The sequence below is a fragment of the Rhinolophus sinicus genome, chromosome 1 (genome assembly GCF_057876585.1).
Source record: "Rhinolophus sinicus isolate RSI-liver-muscle chromosome 1, RSI-T2T, whole genome shotgun sequence".
In the NCBI taxonomy this organism is placed as follows: Eukaryota; Metazoa; Chordata; class Mammalia; order Chiroptera; family Rhinolophidae; genus Rhinolophus; species Rhinolophus sinicus.
Window position 1 is genome coordinate 49,511,390 of NC_142501.1, and position 18,564 is coordinate 49,529,953.

Below are 18,564 nucleotides of genomic sequence, written 5' to 3' on the forward strand. Positions count from 1 at the left end.
AAATAATATAGCATAATAGTTAAGAAAATGGACACTGGACAATTTACTAACTATTACTAGTCTCAGTTTCTTCATAAACTCATTCTTTTATAAGTAATAAATGTGATAATGCATAAAAATGAATTTTTTGGTAAATGCCTGGCACATAGCACTTAAGAAATATTTTCTATTGTACTGTCATAATTGTAATTAATATTTTTATACCACGAATCAGTTATTAAAGTATGGAACATACTATGCATGTTTAATAAGAAACTTGTTTATTGATTGATCCATGTAGACTATGCTTTAAAATAATCATCTATACAAGAAGAAATAAAATATTTCCTGCGCCTTTTTTGATTTATTTGTCAATGAAGGGATTAGACACAATTATCTCAAAACTTCATAAAGTTATTTGTTAAAGTTAACTGTTTTGACGAAATATCTACTTGAAGTCTGTTTTAGTTACTAGCAAACATAAATACAACCACGTGTACTATTATGGAGAAATTATGAAAATAAACTCTGGGTGTGTAAGATATGATTCATAACAATGACACAGATGATGTTACCTTTACATATCTGCCTTACCAAAATTAAATGTATACAAAACTAAATCATCATCCTCCCCCATTAAACTTCTCTTTTTGTCTCTATCGCAATGACTAGAATATCCATTCACCCAGGAGCTCATGGCAGATACCAGGGTGTTGGTCTTCACATTTCCTTTAATCTCACCATATCTTCTTTTATTTATATATATATATATATATATATATATATATATATATATATATATATATATATTAGATATCAAAAAGAAGATATATATATATATATCTCCATCCTAACAAGTAAAAGGAAGGAGTTTCACTGCTCTGTGTTTTATATATATTTGAATCCATCAATCCATCTCCATTAGCACCACCTGGTTCATTCCACCATTATCTCCCTTTTATAATACAATAATCTCCTTACTTGATTCCCTACAATTATTGTTGAATCCTCTAATCCATTCTCCACACCTTCCAGTATGCCCATTTAAAAACCAAATCTACCTATCTTCCCCACTTCTAGGTTATAATCCCTCAGTGTATTCTGTGGTAGATTATATTATTGTAGAAAAAAATACTCCCTCCCTCCCCGACCTGCCTTATGTATGTATGTATGTATGTATGTATGTATGTATGTATGTATTTATTTATTTAGAGTTGACATACAATATTATATTAGTTCAGGTGTACAATACAGTGATTAGGCATTGATATAACTTGCAAAGTGATCACCCCATTAAATCCAGTACCCATCTGACACCACACATAGTTATTACACGACTACTAACTATATTCCCCATGTTATACTTTACATCCCCATGACTGTTTTGTAACTACTAATCTTTGCTACTTAAGGCATTCTCTACCCATCCTCCCAACTCCCAAGCCCCACCCCCAAAAAATCTGGCAATCATCAAAATTATCTCGATATCTATGAGCTTGTTTCTGTTTTGTTTGTTTGTTTATTCTGTTCTCTAGATTCCACATATAAGTGAAATCATATGACACTTATCTTTCTCTGTCTGACTTATCCACTTAGCACAGTACCATCTAGGTCCATCCATGTTGTTGAAGATGGCAAGATTTCATTCGCTTTTATAACTGAATAATATTCCACTGTATATATGTACCACCTTTTCTTCATCCATTCATTCATTGATGGACTTCCAGGATGCCTCCATGTCTTGGACTGTGAATAATACTGTGATTAACATATGGATACACATGTCCATTCAAAGTAGTGTTTTGGGTTTGTTTGGAAAAATATGTAGAGGTGGGATTTCTGGGTCCTTCTTTGTATCTTGTTATACCCTTTGTTTTAAAATCTATTTTGTCTGGTGCGAGTATTGCTACCCCAGCTTTTTTTTTTTTCTTTTTCATTTCCATTTTCATTAAACAACATTTTCCTTCCCTTTACTTTCTGTCTGTGTGTCTTTCAATCTGAAGTGAGTCTCTTGCAGGCAGGACATGTAAGTGTCTTGTTTTCTTATCCATTCAGCCTCCGTATCTTTTGATTGGAGCATTTAATCCATTTACATTGAAAGTAATTGGTGATAAATATGCACTTATTACCATTTTATTATTCATATTTTTTATTTGTTTTTCCTTGTAGAAATAACATTTAAAATTTCTTGTAATACTGGTTTGGTGGTGACAAACTCCATTAGCTTTTTCTTGTCAGGGAAGCTCTTTACCTATCCTTTGATTCTAAATGATAACTGCTGGGTATTGTAATCTTGGTTGTAGGTCCTTGCTTTTCATCACTGAATATTTTGTGCCAATTCCTTCTGCCCTGCAAAGTTTCTGTTGAGAAATCAGTTGACAGTCTTATGGGAGCTCCCTTGTAGTTAACTACTTTTTTCTTGCTGCTTTTAAGATTCTCTCTTTGTCTTTAACCTTTGGCATTTTAATTATGATGTGTCTTGGTGTGAGTCTCTTTAAGTTCATCTTGTTTTGGACCCTCTGCACTTCCTAGGCTTGTGTGTCTATTTCCTTTGCCAGATTAGGGCAGTTTTTCATTATTACTTCTTCAAACAGGTTTTCAATTTCTTGCTGTCTCTCTTCTCCTTCTGGTACCCCTATGATGCAAATGTTGGTATGTTTGATATTGTACCAGAGGGCCCTTAAGTTATCCTCTTTTTTTTTTGTTGGGGGGGATTCTTTTTTCTTTTTGCTATTCTGTTTGGGTGTTTTCTGCTACCTTATCTCCCACATCACTGATTCTATCCTCTGCTTTATCTAATCAGTTCATTCTCTCTAGTGTATTCTTCACTTCAGTTATTCTATTCTCCATTTCTGACTGGTTCTTTTTCATGTTTTCTAGCTTCATGTTTATGTTTTCTACCTCTTTGTTTAAGTTCTCACTGAGATCATTGATCATTATAACCAGTGTTTTGAAATCTGCATCTGGTAGATTCCTTGTCTCCATTTTGTTTAGTTCTTTTTCTGAAGCTTTGTTCTGTTCTTTCATCCGGGACATGTTTCCTTATCTCTCCATTTTAGCTGCCTTCCTGTGTTGGTGTCTATGTATTTGTTTATGGGTAGAGCTGCTATGTCTTAGTAGCCTTAATTAGTAGGTGTCCTGTTGGGCCCAATGAGACAGTCTCCCTGATCACCTGACCCAGGTGTTCCAGATGTTGTGGGTTGTGTGTGCCCTGCTGTTTTAGTTGAGCCTTGGTTACTGCTTGCACATCTGTGGAAAGGATTGACCCTCAGGTGATTGATTGTGAAGACTGGCTGTGATTATAGTGGAGAAGCTATTGGGCAGGGGCTGACCATACAGAGCACAATTTGCTTTAACAGGGCTCTGGTGCCTACCCAGTCTGTCTTTTGGGTGTGTCATTTGTGGACATCGTTGGGTGATGCTCTGCTGTGGTATGAAGCTGGTCACCAGCTGTGCTGGTTCTGAGGCCTCTTGGGAGGGGCTCTATTTCAGGCCAAGGTCAGCCACTACCTGTGCCCTGCCCAGGGTCACTTGGTATGAGCTACAAAGTGATCTGCAGATGGTTACCACTTGTGCTGTGTTTGTAGGTGCCTGGGAGAGGCCAAGCTGCAAAATGAGGCTGGCTGCCATTAGTGCTGGGCATGGGGCTGCTTAGCAAGAGATACAGGACATGCCAAGGCCATGCTTGCTTTGGCTTGCAAACCTTTGAGAGATTTTAGAAAAGTCTGCAGCATGAGCCAAGACAGGCCATTTGTATGGAAAAGTCACTGAAAGTATCTCAGGTGGGCTCTCAAGTTGTGTCTCAGGGAATTATTAGGGTGGGAAAACTGGTGTTAGCCAGGTTGATGGAGACTCAGGTATGATGGCTGCCTGCGTCTGCATGCTCTGTGGGGAGGAGAACTCAACAAAGGACAATGGCGCCTGCAGCACTTCTGTCTGGTAGAAAGCTGCCCTTCCAGTACTCTCCCCGAGGCCAGACAATTCAGTTTCATCCTGTGTGTCCCTGGTGCTTTTTAAGCTGCTGTCCCAGAACTGGAATGCAGTCTCCAAGTAAGTCTGTGCACCAGCCCTTTAAGAGGAATGCCTGGGATGCAGCTGCTGTTCCTCTCACTCAGCCAAATCTCCGCTGGTTTTCACAGCCAGAAGTTGGGAACCTGTGTTCCCAGCACTGGAGCCCTGGACTGGGGAATCTGGAGTGGGGCTGGGACCCCTTGATTCTCAGGGAGGATGTCTTCAGCCAAGATGGCCCTTCCAATTTTTAACCACCACATGTGAGTATGGGACCAGCCCATTCTGCATCTCAATCCCACCTACATGTCTTGATGTGGCTTCGTCTGTATATCCTTAGTTATAGGATTTGTGTTCAGCTAGACTTTAGGAAATTCTTAATGGAGGTTGTTCTGTAGTTTAGTTGTAATTTTGATGTGGTTGTGAGAGGAGGGAAGCACAGTGTTTACTTACTCTGCCATCTTGACCAGAAGCCCCCCCCCCCCCCCCCACCTACCTCCTTCATAAGATTACATTTCTGTGCCCCACTGATGCTGGCCATGGCCATGTCACTTATTTTGACCACTGGGATGTTGGTTCATGTGACACAAGCAGAAACTGTACCTATTGTTTGCTGTCAGGCTTGCTCTTTTGTGCTTCTGCTGTCACCATAAAAAGAGCTTCCTCGGGTAGCTACCAGCCCTTAGGCCTATGCTCCAGAATGATACATGTGGAAAAGAGTCTATTTAGCTGACCCTCAGACCTGCAGTTTGAAGCCAAGTCAAACCGTTTGACTTGTATAAACAAGAAATGAATGCATATTGTTTTATGCTCTTGAGATTTGGTGGTTTTTTTGTTGTGCAGCAGTAGCTAACTAATACAACTTCATGTAAAATCAACGTAAAAATTCTTAATATGACCTAAAAGGCCTATTATGGGTTTCGAGGCTCACCATATACTATGTTCCCTCTTCTTCCCCCTCACACTATAATCTAACCACTCTTTCAGTTCGTCAAATACATCAAAACTTTTTCCCTGCCTGTAGTCTTTACACATGTTGTTCTCTTGGTCTGGATGTTATTTCTCTCTCTTGGTCTAGCCACCTTCTACTCACATTCAGTCTGTCCTTATATATCCCTGCCTCAGTGAAACCAGCCCCAAAATTCCTCTTCACCCAATTACCAGACTAGTAATCATCCCCATATTACATATTTCCACCCCACTCTGTACATTTCTTTCAAAGCACTCATAAAACTTGTAATTTATTAACTTGGGAAATATTTATTTAATGTCTCTTACACTAAATAGTTAGTTCTATCACATCAGGGACAATGTCAGTCTTGTTTACTTCTACATTCATGACTAACACATGCCTGACATGATAAATACTTGAATAAACTTGAGTCACTCATATTTCCTTGATTGGAACAGACTAGAATTGTTTATCTTATATCACATGATGTCAATAAAACTATCATATTTTAGAGGCTTCCAATTGTGGGTTGCTTTTGGCTGAGCAGACAATTTTCGTCTTCCTAGAATCCAGTCTATTTCTCATATTCTTGTCACTACAATACATTTAAGCATGCCACCAGTCTGAAATGACAGTTAACAGTCTACGTTTCCTTCTTATATCTCTACCAGTAACATTTGACAAATTGAATTATGATACCCTATATGTAAACAAATATATTAAAAGAAATTTTAACATGCCAGAGCATACTTTTTTTCCCCTTTTTCCGCCTCCCCCAGCTCCCCACTCCGGTTCAAGCTGTTGTTTCTCAGTCTAATTGTGTAGGACACAGCTCCCTGGCCCATGCTGGTGTTATGAGCCTTGCGCTCCCCGCAGCTGAGGCAGTCAGTCGCCAGTCATTGGTGGGTCGCTCACGGCAGCTCTCGCAGGCTGCTGGCTGCTCACTCTGACTGCCAGCCACTCATGGCAGCACATGGTAGCCCATGGCAGCACACACCAGCCCACAGCAGCCCATGCCAACCTCCGGCTGCTCACGGCAGCCCAGCTCCAGGGAGTGCCATTGTTTACAGTCTTAGCTGTAGAGGGCGCATCTCAACTGGCCCATGTGGGAATCAAACCAGTAACCTTGGCGTTAGGAGCACGGCGCTCCAACCACCTGAGCCACCAGGCTGGCCCAGAGCTTACTTTTTAATGTTAAGGAAATCTTAAAATGTTGCTAAGAGAAAAGGGTAAAGTAAAAATATCTTTAGCTCAGAATTGAGATAGAGGAAGAAGGGGCATACCAGGTATCTTTATTTTTAAGTCAACCTGTTATCCCATATGTGCAAGACATTGTAATTGCAAGAGAAAGAAAGAGAGGGAGGGGAAGGAGCATAGAGGGGAAAAAAGGAAAAAAGAATACTTTCAGTATCATCAGCCCCTCTGGTTGAAATTGAATTGGAACAGAAGCTACTGTCTATAAAGGAATATCCCTCATTAGGCTTCCAAAATAGCTGTTAAGGGGTTAACAAACAGTCTGAAGGCTGGAACTTTGCCTGGGCGGCTCTTTGCTAAAGCAGCTGTGTAAGCAACAGACTCTGTAACCTTCAGAGCAGCTGTTAGGAGCAGCAGAAAATGAGGGTCAGCCCACATGGAGAGAATAGGTCAAATCAGCATTTTTACACAGAAAAATTCAAGGTAAACCTTCTCACAGGGTTTTTTGATAGGACCTTCTACAGTATCTAAAATCTGCTTTCCCATCACTATGAACCATTAGCAAACAAGACTAGAAAGGTAAGATTTTATCAGGCTCCTCTTCAAGAATGACCCACTTAGATGGGCCCCAAAGCATCTGTGTTTCTATATCTGGGGATAAAAACCATTGGATGATAAACTAAGCTAAATCTTAAGGGTTGTTTTCATACTATGGCCAGATTCTCTTAAATACTGTGTGTAAGAGAGTTAATATTATGCCTATATAGTGAGTGTTTATGGTCTGATCTACTCAAAATAACATCTGTTTCTGGGATGTGTTATTGCTTCTCCTTAACCATGCCATTAAAGGGAAATTGCCATTTTCTTACAAATCTCAGCTAGTCACCACCATTGATTGGTCCAGGGGTGTGTATCCAACCGAAACTGAATTAGTAAAAGGATCCCACATCCTGGACGCAATTTATTGGTCTGGCATAGGGTACCTGACATCTGTTGAAGTAATTCAAACTTCTTCTTAGGCTACAGTTTTTGTTTGTTCATGTTTTTGTTAACTTGAGACTAGAGAGAGAGAGAGAGTTTTGGTCCCTCCTCAGTGGTGCATTGAGAAAGAAAGGGGAAAAAAGCTGCTGGCATCTGTTTCCTGCTACATAATGAAAGCCAGTGTGAGAGAATGAAAGCAACGTGCAGAGAAAGACCAACCTAGTGCCTGTCAAGTCCATGTTCCAGTTGCCTCTAAAACCAGCTGTATCCTGGTTTCTGTCACTTGCAACCCAAAGTTCTGACTAATATACACTGACATCTAGTAACAATTCGGTAAAAGACGATTTCTGTTGTTCAGTCTATTGACCATATTTTAGAGACCCCAAATCAAGATTCTTAGTCTGCGAAAGGATTTCTCACATTTGTGATTTTTCTATATTAAATTCTTACAAATGTGCAAATGTCCAGCGATACTTTGTCAAATATTTTAATATATCATTTTTTAAAAAAAGGAATAGAATTATATGCCTGAAATATCTAATAAGTATGGGTGCCATAATCTGGTGTGGCACATATGAAAGGACACAAATTGGACTATTTCTCTGTAAATGAAAATAATTCTGAATTGAAAAGCTGAGTCATAGTGTCTAAAATTTAGAAAGATTGTTATATTCCTTGAGGTACCAGTACAAATATATATATCATATATATTTACATATACACCAGTGTATATGTAAATATATATGATATATATTTGTATATGTAAATATATATGATATATATTTATATTTTTATTATATATTTTATATATATTTATAAATATATATATTATATATTATATATATATATATTCTGGCTATTACTGTGGAGAATTTATGAAGAAGAATTATGAAGAAATTATGAAGAAAGGATTATGTGGTCATATATGTGAATTATTTATATATATATATCTACACATATATATGTATAGATATATAGATATAGATATATGACATACCTGATATTAAAATGCATCTAAATGCTCTCAAGCTCTGAGCAAAACAGTTTCAGTAGCTAAGAATCCAAGACCTTTCCTCCACCCAGGCTGGAGCTAATCAAAAGTGTGAAAGAGGCAAAACCTGTCATCAGTGTTTTTCTCATGAGCACGAGATATGTGCATCTTCTAAGTCTAACTGTGAACATATTTCTTAGGAAACTCTACTGGCAAAATTAATTGTTCCCTGCTCTGAACTCTTATAAGATTGAATCTCCCATATTGAACAGTATTTCCACTTTCCCTGCTAGAATGCAGGCTTTTCAAGGGCAAAGATTGTTTTGAAAAACAGTAAGTGTTAACCAAATTGATTGTTCTCTCCTCAAAAGAACTGAATTGAAGAAATGAGTGAAAATTCAATAGCTAAAAATTTACATTAAGATAAGCTCCTTGTATTTCTGTTCCCTGAGGAAAAAAGCAGTGGCTGTGTTTGACCATGACCCAAAGTAAGAAATACATTTTACTTTGTAACACAGTACATATGTGAGTAGATATATAACACCAAAAAAGAAATTTCACAAAATGATATTTATTCTTAAAACATATGACAAACTCTGACATCTATTCTAGTCTATTTTTTTTTCTTTTTAATAATAGTGGTTTTGATCCATTAAACTAATTTCATGACCCCTAATGAGTCATGATCCATAGTTTCAAAACATTGTTCTAATGAGAACCTGTGGCTGGTACATCTTCATCAGAGAAGGTGGGAAAGTTGAATGGACTCCTCAGGTGAAGCCTCCAAATTGGCCATTATGTCTATGTGATTACTTAACGTATGGGTCACAGAATATTTCTATAAACTCATAGAAATATTAGCCCAGAAGCAAAAGTTAGAGGACTCATTCTTCCACTCTCAGAGTATTTTTCATCTGCAGATTACAAGATCTATGTAAGGGAAAGTAAACAAAATCTTGAGGAATTTATTCATTCCTTCAGCAATGTATTGAGCACTGTGTTTTAGGTGTTGGAGCTACAGAGATAAATATACTAAGTCCCTACCTTTGTGGAGTTCACATTTTAGTGAGGGATATAGAGAATAAACACAGACCTATTTAATTCAATGTTAGGTAGTGATAAATGTTACGAAAGAAAAATAAAATGTAGGAAGGGGCTAGGAAGTAATGGGGAAGGAGAGAGGGCTATTTTTAGACAGGACAGTCCAGGAAGGCTTCTCTGCAAAAGTGATATTTGAACAGAATCTGAATGAGCCACTTGAATTTCTAGAAAGAAGATGCATGAAGCAGAAGGAGCAGCAAGTGCTGTAAGTATATTTACTAAAATAAGGAAGCTGTTAGGGAGGCAGCATGGTCAGTAGATTTAGTAACTGCATCTATGGTATAGATGAGCCCAACCACAGCCCTTCCAAGGGAAACCACTTTGAATACTTATCATCATTGGCCACCTGACAGGTATAGGTAGTCATAATTGTAACATGTCCTACCCTCTTCTTCCAACACATCAGCCACAATCATGTGGGCCAGGTATGGACACTTGACCCAAGATATCCTAGATTTGGATTTGGTTGCAATAATGGAATAGAAAATAGGGGTTTTATCCTATCATGGGTTGAATTCTGTCCTGCTCCTAAAATTGTATGTTAAAGTCCTAACTCCTAATGCCTCTGAATGTGACTTTATTTGTAAATAGGGTCATTGAAGATGTAATTAGTTAAGATGAGGTCCTACTGGATTAAGGTGGGACCATAATCTGATATGACTATTGTGTCCTCGCACAAGGAGGGGATTTGGACATATATGCATACAGGGAAGACACCAGGTGAACATGAAGGTGATCATTTACAAACCAAGTAGAAAGACCTGGCACAACTTTTTCCCTCAAAACCCTCAGAAGGAACCAACCCTACCAATACCTTAATCTTGGCCTTCCAGCCTCCAGGATTGTGAGACAATAACTGTCTGTTGTTTAAGCCACCCAGCTTGTGGTGCTTTGTTAGAGTAGCCCTAGCAAACTAATGTATCTCCCTTGGGGAGGAGCTGAGTATATTCTATCTGTAGTAAGATGGATAATACATGGATGAATTGTGGGACATGTGGCAGGCTGTTGGTTGACCTGCTTCTGTAGTAAGCCTGTCCCAACTTTTTAGCTGAGCCAAAATGCATTTCCCACTCTCTAATACACCTAGGTGTGGCCAGATCACTAAGTTCGGGCTAATGGGCTATCGATGTATCCGGCATCAGCTTCCAGCAGCCTTCCTTAAAAGATATCTGGCAACTGTCTTTTGCCCTTTTTTCTGCATCCCTCCCTCCTTCCTGGTGGCTGTAATACAGATGCGATAGCTATATTTAAACTAAGAGTAACAGCAGGCGTGGAAGCCATGAAGGACGAAGAATCAGAATAAAAGGAATGTGAGCAAGTCAAAGCTCTGTGGAGCAGAGTCATTATACCAACACTGGACTGCCTCATCTGGACTTTGACATGAGCAAGAAACAATCTTTTTTCTTGCCCAAACCACTGTTTTTTGTTGTTTTTCTTGAGGGTGAGGGGGTGTTACTATTATTTGCTGTTGCGTCTAATCTTAATCAATGCAAGCATGCAGAGTGAAAACAGGAGAAAAACAAACCCGAGGGAGGATTTTTGGCTATAGAGGCAGAAAAATCAGACTGAGAAGGAATAATCAAAGAGATGAGAGGCAAACCAGGAGAAAATTGTGCCTGGAAAGCTAAAGGAATATCTAAAACAAGGGAGAAGTAAAGTGTTAGATCTTACTGAATCAATTGATATAAAGACCAAGAAATATCTAATGATAAGGCCTACGCTTCTCAACCTTAATGTTCATAGGAAGCATAATATGGTGTCTTGTTAACATGCAGAATGTGGTTCAGGAGGTCTGGGGTGGGCAGTTCTAAAAAGCTGCAGGTGAGGTTAGTGCTGCTGGGACACTTAGAGTGGCAAAGGTGTAGGCGAGAGTGGGTCTCAAAGTGTGGTATTTGAATCAGCATCCTCAGCATCACCAGGGAACTTATGAGAAACACACATTCTCAGTCAGCCCCACCTACTGAATCAGAAACCCTGGGGGTGGGGCCAGTCATCTATTTTAACAAGCCTTCCAGGTGATTCTGAGGCACGCTGAAGTCTGACAGCCATGGCTAGGAGCCCTAATACCGTGTTTCCCCGAAAATAAAACATAGCTGGACCATCAGCTCTGATGCGTCTTTTGGAGCAAAAGTTCATATAAGACCCGGTATTATATTATATTATGCCCGGTCTTATAGTAAAATAAGACATTATCTTATTTGGTCCTCACAACAATCTATTTTATCAATGAGGAAATTAAGACGGAGAAGAAGTTAAATACATTGCCAAGGTCACACAACAAGCAAGTGGTGGATGTAAGAAACCACATCAGTCTGATACCTAGAAACCACACTTTGCCAACTCACCTTCAAGAGTCAACAGTGACATTATCAGAAACAATTTCAGCAGGGTATGAAGACAGAAGCCAGATTGCAGTGGTTTGGGAAGGGAGGAAGTGAGAAAAGTGAGTGCAAAATACTTTTTCAAAAACTTTGACTTTGAAAGAGAAAAGAGAAAAAAAATGACAACTAGAGCATAATAGAGAGAGAGAGAGAGAGAGAGAGAGAGAGAGAGAGATTATTTGCTTGCTTGCTTGCTTGCTTGCCTGTTTTTAAGAGAGGAAACACTCAGAGATAAAAGAGAAAAAGAGTTTCAAGATAGAGGGATGTGTTAGAGATTTCAGAAGATCAAACTTGAGTACAATCAGGGGACAACGAATGTAGAAGGAAAGACTATTGATTATGCTATACATGCTTTGAGGAAATAGGATATTTAACCAGGAAAAGAGAGAGACTTAGGCAGAATATAAGAGTGAACTTTGAAGATCTAGTAGGCTATTATACAGAGGGGGAACAAATCTTATTTTTATAGTTCTATAGAGCGGACCAGGGGATGGAAGTTATAGAGTATAGATTTCACCTTAACGTGAGAAAGAATAGTCTAATGATTCAAGTTATTTGAAAGCAGAATTACTTGCCCTCTGAGGTGGTGATTTTCTTATTACTGAAAGCAGTTAGGGAAAACCCATTTGACATCCATGACACAAGTTATATAAGGGATTCCTATGAACTCATTGGTGATTTTAACTCTGCTAAACTTCGATGCTATGTTCCAACACTACCTGTTCCTGTAGTAAACCAATAAAGTATAGTACTGTGTATGGTAAGAAAGATTTTCTTTGTGTAGTTTACACCTTGAAACCTTCCTGTTATAATTTACAAGTAATAGAGGTGAAAAATAGGTGATTTCTTACATCTCTGACATTATCAAAACAATTGGTGTACTTGAAGTAATTTAAGTCACCATTTAGATTTCAAATCAGGGATTCTAAATTCTCTATATTTTTATAGATCCTGTTTCTAAGCCTTCACTCACTTTTCCTAGATGAGTTTGATGATATAAACAAGTAACTGGATTTTTCTATCACACTATACTGGAGGCCCTTCATTATATATTTTCAGCACTTCTGCCTTTAGCAGATTTTGTTCAGAGCATTCTGCCAATGTCACCATGACTTAATAGGCAGAATGTCTCTTCTCCCCTATGATAAATACCATTGTTTCCAAAGCAGAGGAAATTGTACTTTGATGAATTTATGAAAAGAAAACCACAAAACCCACAATCTCAATAGCCCTTCAACCTAACCTGCAGACCTGTACTTTTTTCTCACAGCCTAAAGTCCATGGTGTGACCTGAAAATTTCCTGGTATCTCCACTATGGGTAACCAAGCCATTGGAAAGATAGCCAAAACTAAAGCCTTCTGCCCTTCCAGAAGATGAACACAACTCAGCCAAGTAAGTGGTAGTGTTTTTGCTCACTGGTAAAAGGGCAGAACAAAGTCACCTTGAGTGCTGGAAAGTGACACCATCTGTTGCACCTGTTGTGAAGAACAGTTGAACCCCAGGCCGTATTGTAGATTGCAGTCAGGAATCGGTGATTATAGAAATGCTATTTCCTCAGGCATTCAAATTAATTGCTGGAGCAAGGGCTTTGTGAAACTTGATTTAAACTTAGATTTTGCAAAGTTTTAAGTGACCAGAACCCTCCACCCCTTAGGGTAAACTGAAGAAATTGGGCATGGACCCTTTGTTCTTGGATTATGAATTTGGAAAGATGGTTTCTAAGGTTATGCTCAGGTTTTTAACTTGAATCACAGTATGTGGGTTTGCTTTGTGAGGCAGAATGCCTTTCCCTTCATATACCTTTGTAATATTTGGTAGACTACAATAATTAATATGTAATTATATATACGTGCATATGTATACATGTGCAAGTGTGAATATATTCTATATGTGAAATTTTGGATGCTTATCTCTGAAGCTTCAGATTGAAAGTGGCAGTTCTGCTTGACATATTGTCATATGATATTTGCATGCACATACCTTATTGGGAACATAAGACAGAATGAAAAGAACGTATACCAAGCACAGTCCATTCCTTCGGAAAACTTTAAAGAGAAACAATACTTTTATATGACAGTAAAGTGTTGCCAATATTTGAGTGCTTCTCCCAGACTTGAATGAAGGTCAATAAAACTTACAAACAGTATAGTCTAGAAAGCAGACTTCTAAGGTTCTAGGGTATCCCTTGGAAATAATTTGCCTGTGACACATACTATATAGTATTTGCAGTACAAATTATTTTAAAAGTCCCATTTGAGGATTATTTGGCACTTTAAAAGGTGAGAAAAATATGTATAGTCGTTTTTCTCACCACTCTCTACTATACTTATTTTCCTCACCTTTTAAAGTGCCAAATAATCCTCAAATGGGACTTTTAAAAATAATTTGTACTGCAATCATGGCATTTTAGTTACATTAGAAGAATTCTGATAGGGTGATTATTCCTAAAAATATTTGGAAGAACTAGTTTGAAAACTAATGTAAAATACGTACACGGAGATTTCTTTCTGATTCAACTCCTGAGTTGTTCTGTGAATCAGTTAGTTTAGCTACTCTTCTATTTCTTCTTCTGAGGGAAGGGAGGAAGGGAAGGACATTTCTGTCACCAGCCTTTCGGAAGTAGGGCTATTAACAGGCGACCACTAGGAGGCAGCACGGAACTGGGAATCAGGAGCCCTGGGTTTGGCCTGCGCGGCACCAGCTGTGTCTCTTTGATGGGCATATAAACTCTGAGTTTCAGTTTCCTCATCATAGAAATGCCAGAATTTTGATATATCCATTGTGATTACTGTTTTTAGGATTTTGTTGAGACCATGACCCAGGTGGAGGGCCTGAAGTACTGGGGGATGTAGGTTGGGAACGTTAAAAATGGGCCAACCAAGTTGTCTGAGGGAAGGTGGAGCCCCCTGGGGACACTTCATTCTAAGGCACCATGATTATGTCCAAGTGCAGAGTGAGCGGCTTCGGGAAAGGGCGGGACTTCGAGTACAGCCAGTGTGTTACTTTCACTTCCATATAATGTGGGATGTGACGCGTTCAACTGGTAGGGCAGAGCATATGCAGATAAATCAGTCTGTTAATCTGTAAGAAGACATTTCTGTCAGGGATCAGAATACTTTTACTCTGTGATCAGAGCGTTCTCTCCCTTTGGGTAGGCTGACCGAAAAGCTAAACAATCAGAAGGTTGCTGGGTGGCTGGCGACTGCTGAGTATAGCATCCGGGTATGGTGCATCTGTCTTCTACCGACGCTGTCCTGTTGACGGAACCAGAACATTTGAAATGTGACAGCTAAAGCCCCCTTTCTGTTCTTGGTGGGCGTACACACTGGCCATCAGTGCTGTTTTGTGACATTAGTTTTATGCATGGGCCTTGGAAAACAATGGTTTGAGTCTTTTTAAAAACCCAAATAAATGATCCCTGACTTCTCTTCTGAGGTAGTATTTGTGATCCTATGGCAGCACCAAGCAGTAGCATAGCTTCATGGTAAAGGAGTTCTGGCACTGGAGCCAGACTGCCTGGGTTCAGGCTCTTGATGCTGTGGCTTGCCACGCCAGCCGGGTAAATTACTTAATCTCTCTGTGACACCACCTTCTTTATCTCTAAAATGGGGAGAATAATCCTACATATGTTCCAAAATTGTCATGAAGGTTAAATGAGTTAACACATGAAGCATTTGACACACTGCATACTATGTAGGGAGTACTTAAATTTTAGTTATCTTGAGAATGTACTTGCCTTTTTCTTTGCAATTTTTTTTTTGTGGCCTCAACCAATCTAATGTAAGTTATGACTTACTGTGTTCCATAACAAGGTCGTATTATATATCACAGTCAAATATTTCACATATACATGCTTATTAGTCAATTCACATAGCCAATTTTTAGAAGTATTTAATATATACATGCTAATTAGTTGACATACCTAATTTTTAACAGTAGTATTAATATTACTATTGTCATTAAATGAATCACAATGCTAAAATAAAACTTTTTTTTTAATTAATGAGCATGTATTCCTTAGGCACAAAGAAAATAAATACAGTAGCCCCCCTTATCCACAGTTTTGCTTTCCACATTTTCAGTTACCCATAGTCAACTACAAAAATATTTAATGGAAAATTCCAGAAGCAAACAATTCATAATATTTAAATTGCATACTGTTCTGAGTAGCATAATGAAATCTCTTCCCACCCAGGATATGACTCATCCCTTTGTCCAGCGTCTCCACACCATACAAGCGCCCCTCCCATTAGTCACTTAACAGCCACCTTGGTTATCAAATAGACTGTTGAGATTGTCACAGTGATTGTCTTCACATAACCCTAATTTTACTTCGTAATGGCCCCAAAGCCCAGGAGTAGTGATGCTGGCAATTCGGATATGTCAGAAAAGCCATAAAGTGCTTCCGTAAAGTGAAAAGGTGCATACAGTACAATAAGATATATTTTTTCAAACTTTTATTTATTTAAGTGTGTTTTTCCAGGACCCATCAACTCCAAGTCAAGTAGTTGTTTTAATCTAGTTGTGGAAGGCGCAGCTCACAGTGGCCCATGTGGAGACTGAACCAGCAACCTTGTTGTTAAGAGCGCCACGCTCTAACCAACTGAGCTAACCGGTCGCCCCACAATAAGATATTTTGGGAAAGAGTGAGACAGAGAGAGAGAGAGAGAGGCCACATTCCCATGACTTTTATTACAGTATATTGTTATAATTGTTCTATTTTATTATTAGCTATTGTTGTTAATCTCTTACTGTGACTAATTTATAAATTAAACTTTATCATAGGCATGTATGTGTATAGGAAAAAACATAGTATATATAGGTTTCAGTTTATATATAGTACTGACATAGTATATATAGTTTTAGGCAACCACTGGGTGTCTTGGAATGTGTTCCCGTGGATAATGAGGGACTGCTATATGTACACCTGAATGAAGTCTTTTTTAACTAGAGTCATGGCCCTCAAAGGGAGACAATCTAATGATCACTGCCAGAGCTGTTTCGGGGGAAAAAAAGCCTTAGGGACATGTTTTACATGCATTACCAAAGTCCAATGTGAGCTTTCTGTGTAAGTGTGTCAGGGTGTTTGTGCTATCTTATTTCTATCCCCACTGTAGGGTTAGAGTAATTAAGAAAAAACAAACAGTTTCGAAGTACTAGGTATAAGTTACAAAATAAAAACAGAGGAAAAAATTTTAAGCCACATAAATGGCGCTCATTTAGCAATTCTAAGTAAATGTAATTGCATTTGCTTCTTTTGCAGTTGTTTTTGACTAATTTAATTAATGTAAAATATATTATCCCTGGCAATTTTTAAATCACATCTTTTAAGGGTTTCAGACTTAATAAGCAGCAATCTAACAATGTAGTTAAATGTATAAATCATTTGTGCAAATAATCAATAATAGGGTTTATTAGAGCACATAATAGCTAGTATAACACTTAATCCTGAGTAACTGAATAATTTGTGAAGGACTGCATGACTTTTTAAGAAATTTATAGTCATGTGGTTAGATTTAGCTCAGTGTCTTGTATAATTTCAGGATTAAAATAATAAAAAATATTATAGAATGAATTCTGAAATTTGGAATATAAAGAGTTTGATGCTGTGAAATCATTGTCTTATTACACTTCTTTAGCTGTTGGAGTATTTCCACTGCCTTTTAGTGCCAATTTTTGTAACTTGAAAAATGCCCTTCACATTCATCTCTGTTTCTACCACCTCTCTCCCTGCTGTTTTACCTTTCCAGAGCTGCACATGCATACCCCAACGGATGTCAGGACAGGTCAAGAGACACTGCCAACTAATAACAAAAACAAAAATCAATGTTTGTTTTTCATATTTTTCAACAAGGGTGTTTGTAATAGTGAGTGGTGTATATGAATTGGTATAAGAACTGCTCCCTCCTGGGGAAAGGCATGAGCATGGGCTAGAGTTATCAGAGGGAGATGCCCACTGAGTACCCAGAGCAACACCCAGGATCACAGTGCCTTCAGTGTATCTCCAGGGACAATGGTTTGGCTCTCAGCTTAGCAGGTACAGAAACTCAATTTAGTCCATGTACCGTGTTTCCCCAAAAATTAGACCTAGCCAGACAATCAGCTCTAATGCGTTTTTTGGAGCAAAAATTAATATAAGACCCGGTGTTATGTTATGTTATGTTATGTTATGTTATGTTATGTTATGTTATGTTATGTTATGTTATGTTAATCCGGGTCTTATAGTAAAATAAGACTGGGTCTTATATTAACTTTTGCTCCAAAAGACACATTAGAGCTGATTGTCCAGATAGGTCTTATTTTCAGGGAAACACGGTATCTAGATAATCAGCCTCTTAGAGACTCACATTAACCAAAGCATTTCAGATTGATGCATAAATCAGAATCCCAATTAATTGGTTGCCATAAAGAATATGTAGCCTTTCCTGTTAATATAATATCTAAGCTGGCCAGTGTTTCATTTTGCTCCCCGTGGTGACCAAGGTGCCTAACATTGTATTTTGCCATAGCAGCCATTCAATAGCTATTAACAAAATGTAAAAAGGCAGGGAAGGAAGGAAGGGAGGGAGGGAGGGAGGGAGGAAGGAAGGGAGGAAGGAGAAAGGAAGGAAGGAAATGAAGGAAGGAAGGGGAAGAAAGAAAGGGAGTGAAGAGAGGACAGTAGAGGGGAGGGGAGGGGAAAAGAGGAGAGAAGAGAAGAGAAGAAAGGGAAAGAGGGAAAGAAAGGGAGCAAGAGTAAGGAAGGGATGTAGTTCTGGGTGAAATGTCATCCAAATCATAAAAGGTTAGTATTCCATCCTGCCTCCTCAGAAAATATAGTTGTGATATACTAGTTTAGACTAGTTCATACTAATTCTTCAGATTCCATTTTTTCTCTCGAGGAAAGAAAATGAGTTGAATTCTTTAGCCTCTTTGATAGTCAGCCTTCTTCATTCTCTTTATAACTCAGTTTTTCTTCGAAGAGCTTACATTATAA

At 38.5% G+C, this 18,564-nt stretch overlaps 1 protein-coding gene across 1 annotated transcript in view; it reads left to right on the plus strand.

The window, feature by feature from the left end:
• The first annotated feature begins 12,933 nt into the window (after positions 1-12,933).
• The window catches only part of ANO6 (anoctamin 6), a 209,399-nt gene continuing 203,768 nt past the window's right edge, over positions 12,934-18,564 (plus strand). The window contains exon 1 of the mRNA XM_088798927.1: positions 12,934-12,980. Within this exon, the coding sequence (XP_088655053.1) occupies positions 12,962-12,980 (19 nt within the window). The 5' untranslated portion in view covers positions 12,934-12,961. The remainder of the gene's footprint in view (positions 12,981-18,564) is intronic.